The sequence below is a fragment of the Enhydra lutris genome, unplaced genomic scaffold (genome assembly GCF_002288905.1).
Source record: "Enhydra lutris kenyoni isolate GAN:26980312 unplaced genomic scaffold, ASM228890v2 scaffoldscaffold1, whole genome shotgun sequence".
NCBI classification, from domain to species: Eukaryota; Metazoa; Chordata; class Mammalia; order Carnivora; family Mustelidae; genus Enhydra; species Enhydra lutris.
In genome coordinates, this window is record NW_019154085.1 from 12554919 (window position 1) to 12572878 (window position 17960).

At 44.9% G+C, this 17960-nt stretch overlaps 1 protein-coding gene across 1 annotated transcript in view; it reads left to right on the forward strand.

Moving 5' to 3' along the window:
• Nucleotides 1-1602: 1602 nt before the first annotated feature.
• LOC111153602 (aldehyde oxidase) overlaps nucleotides 1603-17960 on the forward strand; it is a 77430-nt gene continuing 61072 nt past the window's right edge. Inside the window, exons 1-5 of the mRNA XM_022512769.1 lie at nucleotides 1603-1660; nucleotides 9800-9857; nucleotides 12190-12286; nucleotides 14525-14633; nucleotides 16090-16216. Coding sequence (XP_022368477.1) covers nucleotides 1616-1660; nucleotides 9800-9857; nucleotides 12190-12286; nucleotides 14525-14633; nucleotides 16090-16216 — 436 coding nt within the window. The 5' untranslated portion in view covers nucleotides 1603-1615. The remainder of the gene's footprint in view (nucleotides 1661-9799; nucleotides 9858-12189; nucleotides 12287-14524; nucleotides 14634-16089; nucleotides 16217-17960) is intronic.

The window sequence follows — 17960 nt, forward strand, 5'->3', positions numbered from 1 at the left end:
GAGAGAGAGAGAGAGAGAGAGAGAAGCAGGCTCCCTGATGAGCAGAGAGCCTGATGTGGGGCTGGATCCCAGGACCCCGAGATCATGACCTGAGCCGAAGGCAGAGGTTTTAACCCACTGAGCCACCCAGGCGCCCCTAGAAATATATTTTTTAAAGATTTTTAAAATTATTTTTGAGAGAGAGAGCAAAAGCAAGTGGGGGGAGGAGCAGACAGAGAGGGACAAGCCAACTGTGCTGAAGGCCAGCCAGAGATCATGAGGAGAGCCCAAATTAAGATCTGGAGGCTTGACCAAATGAGCCAACCAGGCGCCCCTGTGTTCTAGATATGTTAAGTGAAAACAAATGTGGAAAATAACTAGTTCGGTTCTGAGTTTTTAAAAGGAGTTACAGGCAGATTTCAAAAATGTAAAGATAAACATTAATACTTAATGTATTAAGTATTAATACTTAAAGATAAACAAAAATTAATACTGGTAAATTTAAGTCATAGGCTTACAGATAATTTTTATATTAATGCCTTTCAGTATTTTCCAAGTTGCTTTAAAAAAAAAAAAAAAAAAAAATTCCGGGATGCCTGGGTGGCTCAGTTGGTTAAGCAGCTGCCTTCGGCTCAGGTCATGATCCCAGCGTCTTGGGATCGAGTCCCGCATCGGGCTTCTTGCTCGTCAGGGAGCCTGCTTCTCCCTCTGCCTCTGCCTGCCATTCTGTCTGCCTGTGCTCGCTCCCTCTCTCTTTCTCTGACAAAGAAATAAATAAATAAAATCTTAAAAAAAAAAAAAATTCCAGGATGTTTGCTATCTCTGTTCGTATTTACCGGATAAACTGTTGTTATTTACCAGATAAACTGTGAATAGTGATAAAGCTTTGAAACAAAGTTTAGATCAAGATAGCTCTTGATTTAAAAAATAAACTTGGATAGTTATTTCTGAAACTGTAAAGATCAAGTTGTAAAACCGCTGGTTGTTCTTAAGTTACTTTCCTGCCCAGTTGGAACGAAGGGGACTGTTTGTTAGTTCTGCACCTGGTGTGGTGGGAACGTGGTGGGAGCAGCGGCGCCAAAACCGACTTGGTCCCGAGCTGCGCATCTGGCTGGAAAGCCACTTAAAATATGCACCAAAGAGGGGCGCCTAGGTGACTCAGTGGGTTAAGCCTCTGCCTTCAGCTCAGGTCATGATCCCAGGATCTTGGGATCGAGTCCCGCATGGGGCTATCTGCTCAGCGGGGAGCCTGCTTCCCTTCCTCTCTGCCTGCCTCTCTGCCTACTTGTGATCTCTGTCTGTCAAGTAAATAAATAAAATCTTAAAAAAATATATGCACCAAGGAAAGACTACCAAAGGGACGCCCGGGGACCTGCCGCACCTGCCGGGGGTGGAGAGCCGGCGCGGACGCGAGGAGGCGGAGGTTGGGGGGGGGTGGGGGGTCCGGCCAATGATCTCGGAGCAGCCGGAGCGCTCGCGTGACTTCCTGGGATCCCGGCAAGTTCCCCCCGCCAGGCTCGCGGAGTTTTGGGTCCGCAGCGGGACTCTCTGCCTTGGCGCTTGGCTGCCGGCGAGGCTCGGCGAGCAGCGCAGTCGGCGACCCGGGGCGCGGTGCCCGGCCGTGCCCCCCACCACCATGGAGCCGGCGGCGGAGCTGCTCTTCTACGTGAACGGCCGCAAGGTGAGCGCTCCGGGGCCGCTCCTGGGCTGGGGGCGGCTTTGCCCCCGCGCGCACCTCCGCCCCCACCCGGCAGGTGCGGCCTGTGCTTTCCCGACCGCCCCGGAGCTCGGGAGCCCACTCGCCGGGGTTCCTTTCCTTCTCCTTCCGAGACGCCCCGACTGACCCCCGACACCCCCCGCCCCGCAAACAGGAGGAGCAATGGCTTTTCTTCCTCCTCGGGGTCAGCGCTGCTCACCTTCCCCTCAAACCCGCGGATAACGGAATGTCCGCGTGGACGCGGAGCGAGTTATAGCCGGGGCTCGGGAGCGACTGGAGCAGAGGGCGGGTCACACCGGATCGATCGGCCCTGATCGCTTCTCGGATGAGGCGGTTGTGACCTCCTCAAGTCACAGCAAGTTCCTGGCAGAGCTGAAGCCAGAACCGGGTTCTGGGGTCTTGAAGGTCCTCCCGCCGTCCGCGGTGACGCAGCGTCTGTGCTCTCGGAAAACGGGCTGGGTCTGCAGAGTCTCGGCGAGAGGTCCCGGCAGGGTTCAACCCTGCGGGGCAGCAAAGCCCCTGGGCATCCCTGAAAACACCCCTTTCCCCCGACGGGGCCGTGAACCCCGTTCACTCAACGCTGTCCCAGCGTATTGGCACTACTTTGCAAGGGGGAAACTGAGGCAGGAAAGTAAAAGGGCTTCCTTAAGAGAGGACCAAACGAGGGCCGTGCTACCCGCCTTTCCACAGTGCCAGCCCTTTCAGAGCCAAGGGGGATCCCTGCTCCTGGGTCCAGGGTAGCCAAACCCACTTTCCCAACCGGCCTGAGGGACACACCAAGAGGCTGAGGTCAGGCATCAGGGCCTCTCACTGGAAGCCTCTTCTAAGGACCTGATCCTATTTTTATACTTGTGGTTTTGTAGTGTTTTTCTTAAAAGAAGACCCCTCCCCAAATTGTACAAGTTCTAGGTTCCATAAAACCTTCCTCTGACCCTGTTGCCTGAGTTCCACACTAGATAACATGAGCTTTTTATTTCTGATCTGTAATGGGGCTCTTGGGATCCCCTCAGAGGACTACTGTGAGGGTAAAAATTGGCAGCAGGATGAAGGGTTCGCATTACATCCTTCTTTGCTTGACTGAAGGGCAGAGCAAAGGAAACGCTGCCCTTTTTACGAGCAAGGATCCAGTTCCAGCTCCCTTACTGGGATGCCCTAAACTTTCAGAGCCCCAGGTCCTCTTTGAAAAGGGGCTACTACTACTGAGATAAGAGTGATGATGTGTGTTTAATCTGTTGTTAAGGGTCTGCTCTAGAAGGCAGGGTTCCGGTGTTCTCAGGGGAGGCAACAAAACACAGAAAAGACGAAGTCCTTGCTTGCACGGAGTTTACAGCGTGCTAGGGAGGCGGGCGACGAGCACATTAGAAAGTGGAAAGGTGGTAAGTTGCAGGACAGAACCTAGAGCAAAGTGAAGGGGCAGAGAGTGAACAGGGCTGATATTTTAAGTGGGATGGATGTTTAGGTCTCTCCGAAAGAGTGACATTTGAGCAGTGACAGGTGTGAAGTGAGGAGGCAACATCTGGGAGACGTATCCCGGATGAAGGGAATGGGGCTGCAGAGGTCCTCGGGCATGGGGATTATTTCCACATGCTAAGGGATAGCAAGGAGGGCGGCGGGGTTGGGGATGTGGCCAGGGGCCAGATTGCCGGGGCTTTGTGGGTGATGGTGAGGGTTCTGGGTGAATGAGGAAACTGGTTTTTGAGTCTAGCTTCTTCCTCATCCCCCCTTCCCTGCCCCCGAACAAACTCTAGTGGGATTTTTAACATAATGACTAACAACAGTTTGTGCTCTATTGATTTTTAAAAATAGATAAGCTGGTTCTTATCTAGGGGCTCATTTTTATCTATGGGTCAAATGTCCTGTGATCATTTGGAAAGTACACTCTGAAGATGTGGAGTACATTTTTCTTTCAAAAGTAATCATGCTGCCCTTTCCCTTTCCTCCTCCTCCCTTCCAAATTGTTTGGGGTGTGTGTCATTCCTGGCAAGCAATCCTGATCACCCCATAGATAGAATAAAGTTTCTGGTTCAGAGGATGAGGAACTGTTGAGAAAAGTGAGAGAGAGAAATGACCAGGAAAGAGGGGTCTAAGGTCAAACACGACCTCTGGGATTAAAAACTTGCCTCCGAGGCCCTCTTAGTTGAATTTGATTTCTTTTGGTGTTGAGTTGTATTAAGTTTTTTATATATTTTGGATATCGATCCCTTATCAGATATACCATTTACAAATATCTTCTCTCATTCACTCGGTTGCCTTTCTGTTTTGTTGATGGTTTCCTTTGCTGTACAAAAGCTTTTTTTTTTTTTTCTTTTTAAATTTTGGTGTGGTCTCAGCAGTTTATTTTTGCTTTTATTTTCCTTACTTGAGGAGACACAGCTAGAAAAATGCTACTGAGACAGCTGTCCAAGAAATTACTGCCTATGTTTTCTTCTAGGAGTTTTATGGTTTCAGGTTTTGCATTTAGGTCTTTTATCCGTTTTGAATTTATGTTTGTGTATGGTGTAACAAGTGGCCCAGTTTCCCCACTCCCATTTGATGAAAACACTGTCTTTTCCCCATTGTGTATTCTTGCCCACTTTCTCCTAGCTCCACTGATCATCTAAGCATGGACTTATTTCTGGGCTCTCTATTCTGTTTTGCTGATCTGTGTGCCTGTTTAGTGCCAGTACCTGATATTTTTATTGCTCTACCTTTGTGGAATCTCTTGAAACCTCGGATTGTGATACCTCCAGCTTTGTTTTTTTCTTCTCAAGATTGCTTTGGCTATTTTGAAATAAGTCATATAGAGAAAGACAAATACCATGTGGAATCTTAAAAAAAAAAAAAAGGAAAAGAAAAAAGCAAACAGCAACAGAAACAGAATCATAAAGTAGAGAACAAACTGGGGGTTGCCAGAGGGGAGGGGGTTGGAGGGACCGGCAAAATAGGCGAAGAAAATTAAGTATACACTTACAGTTAATAAGTAAGTTACAGAGATGAAAAGTACGGCATAGGCAATATAGTCAGTAATATTGTAATAGCATTATATGGGGACAGATGGTGACCACACTTATTTGGTGAGCCCTGAGCAATGTATAGAATTGTATAGTAGCCAGTTAGGAGACTCTAGGTTATATGATTAGCCTCCAGTCTGTGCTTTTTTGCAAAATCCCTTCACCAAAAGTCGTCATCAGGCAGGGTCTGAGGCTATCGAGAGGGAAGGCCACGTATATGGGTCAGACATGCAGTTGCAGAGAGATTTCTGAATTTTTACATGCTCTACAAGGGACCCCAGAACATGTGATCGACTTAGCCTAGAGTTTGAGGGGAGAAGCAGCCATAAATAAGTCATACCCGAGACACAACTCTTTAACACAACTCAGGAACTAAAGCATGTTATTCTACAGGGCAGCAAGGCATAGTGAGTGAAGGTGTGAGCTTTTGGAACTAATTAGTCATGGGTTTGAACCCTGTGCTCTCTGCTCTGCCACGTGGCCGCTCTGTGGCCTCAGGCAAGTTGCTTCATATCTCTGAGCCTCAGCTTTCGCCTCTGCAAAATGGGGCTAATAACAGTAACATCTCTCATGGAACTGAGGTAAAGATTAAATTCCATGGAGAGTGGTTAGCAAGGTACTTGGCACACAGCAAGTAGTTAGAATATAGAAGTGATTATGAATACTTGCACCAGAATATAATCTGCTTCATGTGCAGAGCCGGACCTGCCTGGAAGTGCTGGCGGGGGCTGAAAAGTAGTCATTGAGCATTATTTGCTCAACAAAACGTAAGGTCTTGATATCACTGTAGGAATCTGGAAAGAGCTGTCCATTAGTGAGTCTTTCTTTGGGTCCCTGGTCTGCAGAGGTGAGAGAGGACATTTCTGGAATGGTTATAATGATTCAGAGAAAAGTGGAGGGGAGTAGATGTGGCTTGGACAGGGAGAAACAACAATTAAAATGAATTTTAAAGCCACCAGAAGCTCAGGCAGAAGTGTCCTCACTGCCTGTCCCCTTGGCCTCATTCTCTGTTGTAAGGACACTGGTGGATTATTACTCTTCCCCACTGGGTCCCACAAATACATCTCTTCTTCTCTCTCCTTGTACTTCTCAGCCTTGTCCTTTCACACGTATCTCTTCCCCTTTCTTAGTTTCCATTATTTCACCACTTTCTCAGGCCCCCTCATCTCCCTTTTCTTTCTGCCTTTGTCTTGGAGGTGGTGAAGACGCCTCAGGAATTAGTCACCGACCCGACACAGAGGAAAGTGATTTCTCAATCTTGTGCAGTATGAACTTGAAATCTCACAGAATGCTGGTGGAGATATAGAAGGACAGACGCCGTCCTTACAACACTCAAGGCTGTACTGAGCCAGGAACATGTCATGACCCTGATCCAAGAACTGGCATCATCTCCCAAAACTGGAGTCAGTGATAGTAACTCTGTTCCTCATTCCCTTCCCACCCCCCAGCCACCAGCTTTGGCCCTGATCTCACTGTTTCACTCCAAGACCTCCCAGGGCAGGGTACACGCCATATCCCTTCTCCCTTTCTCCCCCCTCCAAATAGGCCATCCACCAAATCAAGAAAAATAAACACATTTCAAGCCAGTGGCACTTTGAACCAGACTCTAGTCTCTTGAGACATCTCTTAGAACAAGTACCCAAACAAACAAGGCCTGCTTCTTCCATTAATTCCTTCCAAAAATATACAAATATCCCTCGGGCTTAAATGCTCTTCTTTTGTTATCTAAGCTACTCAGATCCTGTTTTATCTTTAAAAGTGGGCTTCTGTAAAATTTGCCATCGTATGTATTAACTAGGATTACTTTCAGCTGTGAATTGCAGATTCAAAACTAACAGTGGTTAAATGAGACACAAATCATTTTTACTTGGCGCAGAAGCTTCATGATGTCATCTGAGACCCAGATTTCTTCTCTCTCTTTCCTCTCCTGTTGTTAATATAGTGCCTTCAGTCTAACATAGCTGCTGGAGTTCTAGCCATTTCGTCCCTTTTCCAAGCAGCAGGAACAAGGAAAGGGAGAATATGTGCTGAGATCCACAACAAGAGTTTGTGCCATCATTTATGGCACTTCTGTTTTTCTTTCTTTTCTTCTGTTCAGATGCCCCAAGACTGTGAGAAATCCTTCTTCTCTCCTCAGTGTTCTTATAGCAAATTGTATACATCATGATCACTTATTAAAATCAGTTAACATTTATTATGTCCCTATGATATATCCCCAGGACCTAGCTCAGTGTTTGACACAAAGAATAACAGAAGGTGGTGTCTTCCAGGATCAAGAGAGACTTAGACACACACAGATAATTGTGATGCAGGGTACAGTGCTGTCACTCAGTTCCAACGTGTGGGTGGTTTTTCCCCACACCGCCAAGCAATTCCCTGACCCCTGAATGTTTTACAATTCAACTCAATTCTTACACTATCTCCCCAGAGATACTATCAGGTTCCATTAAGGGCTCAGTCCCACAAGAATGTCCCTCCCTGCCCTCAAATGCCAATCACAAGTCCGGGTTGTTACCTATACTTCTCACGTACCGACTACAAATCAGATCCCACAATCCCCTCCTTAGGTTTGATTAATTTCCTAGAGGGGCTCACGGAACTCAGGTAACCAGTTTACTCACTTGATTACTGGTTTATTACAAAGGGTATTAAAGGATATGAATCAACAGCCAGGTGAAGGTCTGGGATGAATCCAAACAAAGGAGCTTCTGACCCTGTGGCATTGGGGCCTGGCACAGGTAGCATGTGGATGTGTTCTGGTTCTTCCACCAACTGGGAAGCTCTACGCCTATCCTTTTGGGCTTTTACGGGCTTCTATTTTGCACGGGCATGACTGATTAAATCGTTGGCAACTGATTGGACTTGCGGCCTGTCCCTCTCCCCCATCTGGGGATCAGGGGACTGGACTAAAAGTTCCAGGGTTGGTTTTTTCTGGCAGCAAGCTCCCATTGGGTTAATTCCAAGAGGTACACCATTAACATAAAACAGGCCCCTTGATCACACTCAATACAGGAAATTCCAGGGATTTTAGGAGCTATGTGTCAGGAACAGTGACTGAAAACAAAATATGTACTCCTAATTATAAGTCACGATGTCACATGGAGTCCAAAGTTCTATGACAGAGGTGTGGACATTGGCCATGGGATCGCAGGGGAAGCCGGTTACCTGGAGCAGAGGAAAGGTATATTCGATGGCAGCACCCCCACAGAAGAGAACACTTGAGCAGGGCGTTGAATGATGTCCAAAATTCTGCCAAGTAAAGAAGATAGGGAGGACTTTCTGAAGAAATCCTATATCCAAATATAGTGAATGGTGAAAGTCCTGCTGGCCTAGCCAGTGCTCCCACGTGACCAGTGTTCAAGACGCGTGGGTTGATGGCAGGAGAAAATGGACAGTCTTTCAAAAAGGCCTTGTAGGTTCTGCCATGGAGTTTGAATTCCTTCTTGTATTCCAGGAACCTAGAATATAAATTTCCCAAAGACCCATTCAGTGTGCTCATTAATGATTCACCTTTCCTTGTTCTTTCTCCCAGAAATTCAGATTCCAGAAGGATGCCACTTAACAGGCACCCTGAATGATTTGGGAATTCCCAGCATGGTGACTTGGCAGCCAGGAGCAGTGTTGAATTAAAGCAGATGCAGATGACTTGGATTTTAGAGAGGTCATTCCAGCAGTGGTATGAAGAGTGGTGTTGTGGGTGCCAAGAATGGAGGCAGGAGACACGTTAGGCAGCTCTGATCATTGTTCCAGCAAGAGGGAATAAGTGTTGATCCTGAGGAGTGACAGGAGAAGTGAAGGTTGTTTAGAGAATCATTTTGGAAGTATGAGTGACAGGTCTTGGTGACACTGATTGTGGTGGATTGAAAGAAATAAAAAGCTGAAAGTTGCTCAAGTTTTTAAGCTGGGATGACTTAGCAGATGGTGAGGCTATTAAACAAGTTAGTGAAAAGAAGGGAAAGAGTGAGTTTGGGAAATAGAGAGTTTCATTTGAGGGCCTATTAAATTGAGGATGCCTGGAGGGGCACTTCAATTTTTTTTTTTTTTGGCATTAGAGTATGGGTACACATACCCCCCTGACACACACAGACAGTCAAACCTCTCACTATATTGCAGATTCCTCTAGGACACAGATCTGATTGGTAATTGGCATTTGGGTCACTTTCCCTGGCATATGGCCACTGAGAACTGAGGGTGAGGAGACATCTGTAGAGTAAGCATATGTCCCCTCCTCATCTACTTCCCAAAAGGGTAGCAGTATAACATGGTGAAAGATGAACTCTACTTCTGAGACTGTGAAGCAAACCGTAGTTCTCTTTGTTCTGTGACTCTAAAAGAAATCCAAAGTTTTAATCAAAAAAGAGAAAACATGGGGCACCTGGGTGGCTCAGTGGGTTAAGCCTCTACCTTTGGCTCAGGTCATGATCTCAGGGTCCTGGGATGGAGCCCCAAGTCGGGCTCTCTGCTCAGTGGGGAGCCTGCTTCACTTCCTCTCTCTTTGCCTACATGTGATCTCTGTCTGTCAAATAAATAAATAAAATCTTTAAAAAAAAAGAGAGAGAAAACATGATCACTTTGGAGAACATAACCATTCATGACATTTCAGTCATGACTTCTGTTGGTTGCTATTTCTGTGCTGCCAGGCTGCCCACACAAACTTGCTTCTTGAGTGTATCCTTTCTTGCATATCTTTGTATTATTTGGCGTATAACTTTTCTCTTTTACTTCTTTGATCTGGTAGTCACCCACTGCTCTTTCTTCCGTATGCTGTTCTGCTAATATCTTTTCAGTGACCTGTATCAGACTTTCTAGGAGAAGCTGGGCGGGAGTCCCTAGTGTTGCTACTGGTAGAAACAACCACGGCAGTAGAAAACAGCGATGATTCAGGACCAAGGACAGCAGCAAACAGGTGTTGGGGTTCAAGATTTTGACTTTACACTTAGGAGAGATGATTTGTATATAACAGGTATTCCATAAACATTAACCAAATTGAAGATATGAGTAGAAGATTTAATTAATGTGCATTGCCATCAAATTAGCATGAGCTTGCCAATGTAAATATCACACCAGCTCTCTCAACTTTATGTATATAACTCTCCTTTTCCTTTTGGTACAGGTAATAGAAAAAAATGTTGATCCTGAAACAATGCTGTTACCATATCTGAGGAAGAAGCGTATCCTTTGCTTTGCTTTGAGTGTGTGCATGTGTGTGTTTAGTGCTGATATCCTCATCAGGTGATATTTCAAATATCTTTTTAGAGGCATAGTGAGTCATATTCCCTACAATTATGGTTTTATGTTCTTTTTAAAGAAAGTCCCACATTTCAGTTTTGTAGGCAGTGCACAGTTGTGGCTGTCAGAGGAACAAAATTCTTTCTAATCTCTGTTTTGGCACTAAATACGTAGTATAAAATGGAGAAACTAGCTGTGGGAATTAAAGCAAATCTTAAAAGGGCTTAATTAAGCATCCTTTAGAATTAAGAGTCACAATATTGACATTCTATCTTCAAGAACTAATCATCATGCCCATTAGGAAAAAAGAGCACAGAAATCTCCTAAAATGAAGATAAAAGAACCATGGAGAAATTAAACCTGAAAATGATACCTTAGAAAAGCTTTCTAGGGACGCCTGGGTGGCTCAGTGGGTTAAAGCCTCTGCCTTCAACTCAGGTCATGATCCCAGGGTCCTGGGATTGAGCCTCACATTGGGCTTTCTGCTCAGCAGGGAGCCTGCCTCCCTTTCTCTCTCTGCCTGCCTCTCTGCCTGCTTGTGATCTCTGTCAAATAAATAAATAAAATATTTAAAAAAAAGAAAAGCTTTCTAAATAAAATCATGTAAGGATTGGATTCTTAGCCTGCAATGCATGAACTCCATTGGGCTTCCTGATGTCTATAGACCCCCACTAAATTTTATGCAGAATTACGTGAAAATGGGAATTTGTACATTTTTATTCCTTCTAGAGAGAGAGAGAGACTCCCCAAAGAGTACACAACTCAAAAAACATCAACAACAATGTTCTGGAAGTCATTCAAGATCTTTGGACAGAAAAACAATGAACACTTATTTCCTGGTTATCCATGGTACTAATGTGTAATATTTAATATTCAGTTCACTTGTGAGTTACAGAAAATCCCAAATTGCAGTAAATAAGATAGAAGTTAAAAGTTTATTCCTTTCTCATTGTGTTAGTTTCAGTTCTCTTAGAAGCAGACATCAAAACTGGGATTAAATGTGCAAGGGTTGTATTAGGAAAACACCTGAGTATAAGGAAATAGGGAGCTAAAGAAGGCTCAGGGAGACATTAGACCGCAATGCAAGTGCTACCTGTAAAGAAGAGGGGACGAGGAAGCTGAGTGGGAGGGTCCAAGGCTGCTGGGCAGTCTAAGGCACGTACATCAAAGCCATTGAGGGGTGGCTGACACGGATTCCCCTGTCTCTCCATAGCACTGAGCCATTGGTGGGAAGCAACCCATGGAAGTCATGGTTGTCATGGGAGTCATTGAAACCTTGGGAGTCATGGGAGTCAATGAAAACTGGGGTGAGAGAAAACAAAATGCAGCAGCTGGGTCATTTGGTCATTTACCCTCCATGTTGAAGGAGGTCTGTGAAACACATTTTCATGGCTGTTGCGCTCACGTAAAGGAATCCCAGAGGTAGGTGGATTAGGGCTAGTAAAGTAGTGTCCCAACCTCATTAGGGGGCCAAGCTCCTTGTGTCTTGCTGCCCTACCCTCCTCAGCAGGCAGCTTTCTCCTCATGGTCAGAGACAGCCTACTGACTGATGTCCCATGGTCAGAGATGACTAACTGAAGTGTAGCCGTCATATCTGAACTCCTGAAAATAAGAATCAGTAAGGGATGAAGAAGGCGGCATCCCTCTCCTTTTGGGGACATTTTGTTCTGGAAGTCATACACAGCACTACACTTACATCCCATTGGCCAGCATTGTCATTAACCCCACCCAGCTGCAGAAGAGGCTGAGAAGATGTATTTTTTATTCTGGCCAACCATGTGTGTGGCTAAAAATTGGGATTTCTTTTACCAGAAAAGAATGAGAGAACAGATATGAGTACAGAAGTAGCAGTTTCTGCCACTGGGAAGCAGAGAAATATAGTGAACATGGATAATAACACACAAATATTCCAAGAATGATATACAGTTTGACATTTTACTTTGTATGTCATCAAAGATACAGATAAGGATATAGATAAATGTGCAATGTACTCATACTTTCAAATATTCAGGCCTTTATATGTACAAACTTTTTTTTTTTAGTTTGGCCCTGTTTTGGTAATATGATGTCCCATTGTTTTGAAAGGGAGGAGACTAAATATAATACACAAATGGAAATCAGGACTCTACAAGATTCTAAAAAATAGCAGCTAAGACGTCATTTAAACTTAATTATATGTTCAAGAGATTTTTGATGATGTTGTCCTCTAAGGTCAGAGCTATTCGAGGAAGAGAATTTTGGAAAACACATTATCTTTAACCACGCTTTTTCCAGTTCGACTCACAGGAACTAAGTACGGCTGTGGAACAGGTGGCTGTGGTGCCTGCACAGTGATGATATCACGATACACCCCCAATACCAAGAAGATAAGGTACCTTGCAGCAAAGTCCAGATATGGTTGTATTTTTGAAGTCTTGAACTTTGTAACATTGTTCCTTCACCTGATGAATATGTAGGAGCACTTACTATGCAACAAGAACTGTGGTCGGCACTAGGGGTACAGTGATGCACAAGATAGACATGGTCCCCAGAATGTGAATGGGTTAGGGGAAAAATGTACCATCAACGAGGATAACATATGGTCAAAGAATCCCTTGTTGAAAATGGAAAGGCTCTCTGACTCCCTGTGCTGGAAGGAAGGAAGGACTGAAATTGCAGTGAAGAATAACGGCATCATCACACTTTTATATTACTGTTACAGCCTACTGACTGAGGTACCTGCTCCCACCCTTGCCCCTGCCATGGTGATTCCATACGTCAGAGAGATCACTTTCAGCATAAATCAGATCATCGCACTCTCCTACTTTAAAAATCACCAGTGGTTTCCCATTACATTTAACATCTTCTCTTTGTGTTTGAAATTTATCCTTCTTTAGATTCACCAAGTTTCTTGGATTTGTGGGTTGATGTCTTCTATCAGCTTTGGAAACTTCTCAAGCCATCATCTCTTCAAATATTTACTCTCTTTCTTTCTCTTCCTTCCTCCCTTCCCCTTTCCTCCTCCCTCCCTCACTTTCCCTCCTTCTCCTTTCCTTTTTCCTCTCCCTTCCTTTCACTTTCCTCTTCTCTCTCCCCACTTCTCTCTTTTGGACTCCAACCATGCATATCTTAAACCATTTTACATCATTCTGCAGAGCTCAGATGAGGGCTAAGGATTTGAGCAGTGGTAAGATTTTGGAGATCTGCGTGTTTTCCACAGCCAGGTCACTTGCTTCCTGAACTCTGGGTGATCCCTCCCTGTTTTACAGCCTGGCTGCCCATTTTCTGATTCATCAAGAAGTTCTCTTGCTCTACCATCTCACTTCCATGCTTTGGGAGATCTCTTACAGCCAGGTCTCACTGTCTTCAGCCTCTGGAGGGTGGCAACTGCCCTACACTCTGCGAAGCCCGAGTGCTTACAGTTTTCTGTCGGTTCTCCTGCTTTCCCCCAACTTCCTCAAATAAGAGTCCGTGTGCATGGAGTGGTTTTATTGTTTTTGTTTTTGTTTTGTAGCACTCCTTCCCTACCCCTAGTTTTAGAGTATTACCCTCAGCACTCAGTGAAGTTTGGTGGGGAAGAGATTGGGGACAGTGTAGTCCAGCTTTGTATTTTAATTTGTTGCATCAGCCCACATTAAATATATGTTGAAAATTGGTATGATTTCTCCTTACTCCTGTCTAAGGCAGATTCTGTTCCCTCCATCCATGTCAGAGATGGGGACAGCTATATCTCATCTGTCTTACAAAGGGATTGTACTTAATGGAGTTTAGGTCCTTTAAGTTTCTTTACATACCCAGCATCTGATGAGTTTTTAAAAAGCTATAATTATATAGTTTTACAGCATGTTTTTAGAATGAGAGTGAAGGTCTCTTACAAGTTTCTAAATGAAGCCTTACAATTACCTAATTTGTGTGTCTCTCAACCAGGAATCCCACCATTTCTCCTGTATTCACTGTGCTCCAAACTCACTGGCCTTCTTTCTGTTCCTAAACATCCCAAGCCCATTCCTGCCTCAGGGCCTTTGCACGTGTTGTCCCTCTACCTAGAATGTTTGCTCCCAAACCTTCATGTCTGCCTCCTTCAAATCACTCAGGTTCCAGCAAAAATGTTACGCAGTGAGCCCTCTTTGATCAACTTATAAATAGCAATGCCCACCTCACCTCTGCAACTCCTTATTCCCTTTACCTCTATGACTTTATTCATAGGACTTCTTACTCTCTCAGTTTATGTGTGTATGTGTGGTCTACATATATATGTATTGTCTATCTTCCCTTAATTAGGATATATACTCTACAAGGGCAGGAACTTTATATGTCTTATTGACTAATGAATCCTAGTGCCTTGAACTTTGCCTGGCACATAGTAGACACTCAGTAAATATTTACATTTAATTATAAATGAATAATATTCTTCCAATCTTTCTTTTGTGTGTGTATATATTTGGATGCAGTACTGTTTAGAAACCTGTATATTTTGGTTCTAAAACCTGGGCACGAGCTGAGGATAGAAGGTATTTGCAATGCCTGAAGCGTCGTACAAAACCTGCCATATTGGAGGTGCTGGGTGAGCACTCAGGCCCGTTTCCCACTGGGTACAATTTACTTTGTGTTTCCTTTTTGCATTCTGAAGCCATCATGCCGCCAATGCCTGTCTGATCCCCATCTGCTCCCTGTACGGGGCTGCTGTCACCACGATAGAAGGCATAGGAAGCACCAAGGCCGGGATTCATCCTGTTCAGGTAAGGCTGGGCTTCTTCCTCATAGGGTTTTTGTGCTTCAGAAAGTGCAGCAAGGCCCAGAGGTTAACGTGGTAGGACAGTCTGAGCCCTACTGTTTGGTCACTGCCTATACATGGAACCGAGCTCGAGACCAGGAATGACACCTGCTGTGTGTGTGTGTGTTACAATTGATTTCTTAGAAAGATGCTTCTGGAAGAATAGAGGCCTTTTTCTTTTGGAAGAAAACCCCAACACTGCTGTGTTTGCTTTTCATGTTCTAACTAGATGGGACCTATCCATCTTACATCTTCCAAATTCAAAGAAATGAGGGCCGTATGTATTGAGGGTTATGATTTCGTCATCCCCCCCGCCCACAAAATGGAAAATAACCTTATTTTAAAGCTGGATGAAAATCTCATCTCCAAAAAGGATTTTTAAAATGTAGGTCTTGTTCAAAAGACAGATGATGGAGTTTTAATAAATTTGGAGGCCTTTCTCCTAAGGCAGCATCTTGTTGGAACTTCACCTCAAAGGAAAAGACACCTCAGACTCCTGGCCCTTTAAATTATTGATATGTTGCCCATAAAAAGTAGATGTTGCTACTTGTTTTTGTCTAGGTTACTGAAGGTCACTTATGAGAAGAGGACCAAAGAGGGAAAAGATAGGGGCAACACAGAGAATAATCACACTTCACGTTCCCTAGGCTTGAGGAATGTCGGGTCCTGTCTATGTCCTGTGAAACCTCATTACCTAGAGGGAGCAAATCCTGCCTGGGTTCTCGTGTGAGAGGAGGCAGTTCACGGCTGTAAGACAGCATTTCATTTAGCAGCTGCTGCTGAGCTCCTGGGGTTGCAATGGAGCCAGAAGACAGCTTCCATAATGGGGCAGCGCCTTTGAAGTTAGACTCCGAAGAGAAAATGCTGGGAGGGAAAAGGTTTGGTAGAGAAAGAGGCAGCGTTTCCCTCTTGACTGTTTTGTGGATTAATGGCTGCACTTTGCCAACTCCTGTGTGCTGAAGTGATAGGGTAATCGTGGGCAGCTACAAGACACTCGGGGGTTTTGCTTGGTTCGGTTTTCTCAACATGCGCACAATTTGCTTCACTTCTCTGAGGGACTTAAAGGGGGTGAGCCTTATTTCCGTGATTCCCATTCTGGATTATGTATTGAAACCACTGCGGAATCTAAAAAATACAGGTCTGTGCTCTTGGTCTGGGCTGCTTCCTGGCCCTTGGAAATTTTAAATTCCCCTGGTGATTCCAAAGGCTGAGAGCCTTTAATGAAAGGCGAGGACCAGTAATCACAGCCACCCAGTCTGAGAAAAGGAGACACCTGGGATGAGAAGGATTTTCCAGGACCTCTTCTCCAGTTTTATTGTGCAAACAGGTTGTCCGGGGATCTTGTCAGAGTGCAGGTTCTGATCCGGTGGGTCTAGGATAGGGCCCAAGATTCTGCATTTCTAATATTACTGTGCTTCCAGGAGAGGATAGCCAAGTGTCACGGCACGCAGTGTGGGTTCTGCACCCCTGGAATGGTGATGTCCATCTACACATTGCTGAGGAACCATCCAGAGCCTTCTCTGGAGCAGATAACGGAAGCCCTTGGTGGTAGGTTATATATACATGTGCTTTTGTTTTTAAATAATGGCGATGGTCAGAGGTGACGGTAAACACTCACTGTGTGCCACGTGCTGTATTCATGCTGTACAAAGATCGTCTCATTTACTCTTCAGGATACCTGTGCAAGGTAAGCATTGTTACTATCCCCACGTCATACATGGAGAAACTAAGGTTTAGAGAGAAGAATTTATTTAAAGTTGTACCACCAATAAGTGGAAGAATTACTTTGTCCAAATCAGGATTCAGACAAGATCCACACATTTCCCTTGGCTGATAATTTCTTGTCTCTCTTGATTTAAAAAAGTCTCCTCGGGATGCCTGGGTGGCTCAGTTGGTTAGGCAGCTGCCTTCGGCTCAGGTCATGATCCCAGGGTCCTGGGATCAAGTCCCACATCGGGCTCCTTGCTTGGCAGGGAGCCTGCTTCTCCCTCTGCCTCTGCCTGACACTCTGTCTGCCTCTGCTCCCACGTGCTCTCTCTCTCTCTCTAACAAATAAATAAAATCTTAACAAAAATAAAAATTAAAAAAAAAAAAGTCTCCTCCCTGCCTGGGTGGCTCAGTCCATCTTTCCTGTCCCCCCTGCTCATGCTCTCTCTGTCTGTCTGTCTCTTTGTCTCAAATAAATAAATAAAATCTTTTTTTTTAAAGTCTCCTCCCTCCCTTTTTTACTGTTCTCTTATTTTTTTTAAGATTTTATTTATTTATTTGAGAGAGAGAGAGCACAAGCAGGGGGAGTGGCAGAAGGAGAGGGAGAAGCAGGCAGAGGGAGAAGGGAGACACCCCGCTGAGCAGAGAGCCCGATGTGGGGCTCAATCCCGGGACCCTGAGGTCATGACCTGAGCTGAAGGCAGATGCTCAACCCAGTGAGCAACCCGGGTGCCCGTATTTGCTTATTTTTACAAACATGACAAAGCCCATTTATTCATTTACTCTTGGAAAGGGTCCAGCTTTCTCCACATGCCACTCTCTCCCATCACTCTCTCCCAGGGAGGGGTGCTCTCAGGATCCCGTTAGCTATCAGAGGACTCCGATGAATACACCATAAGATCAAAGAGATTGAGATCTTCTGGTGATACTTATTTCAAATAACTGTATCCAGTCTAGAGTGGTTTTACCAAGTTCAGCAGCTCAGTGTGTGTGTGGATGCAGGAAGTCTTCATTTACAAGATTCTAAACGAATTTTTAAAATAATAGCCTACCAGATCCCAATGAAACTGTTCATGGATCTATCTGTCCATCTCCTGCCTCCCAAGAACCCTGTTTCCCTGCCAGAGAACACGAGGGTAGAGCTCGTGAGTCTAGCTCTCCCGCACACATGGAGGACCAGAGCAAATGGAAGTAGGAAGGAGAGATGCAGCACGTGAACTGTCTCTTGCCTGATTTCCTTTAGATCCCGTTACGCATTTGATCTCACGGCTATTTATAATGTGAACAAGGGGTTTTCAGATTTTACTGTGCTTAAGACTTCCATGGTGGAATTTGTAAAGAGTGAAGGTTCCGGGGATTAAACCCCAGATAGCTTGCTTCAGATTGGCTTTATTTTTTTAATAAGACTTCAGATTGTGGGGTGTGGGGTGAATGTGGGCTATGGACCACTGTGAGAGAAATGCTGCCCTAATGATTTGTTATAAATGTGAGCCCGGTTGTTTCTGAAGTTTAATAATTGCCTTTGCTACTACAAAAAGTCTTTGATCTATCAGCTGAAGCTTAGCTCTTGAATGTGCCTGTAGAC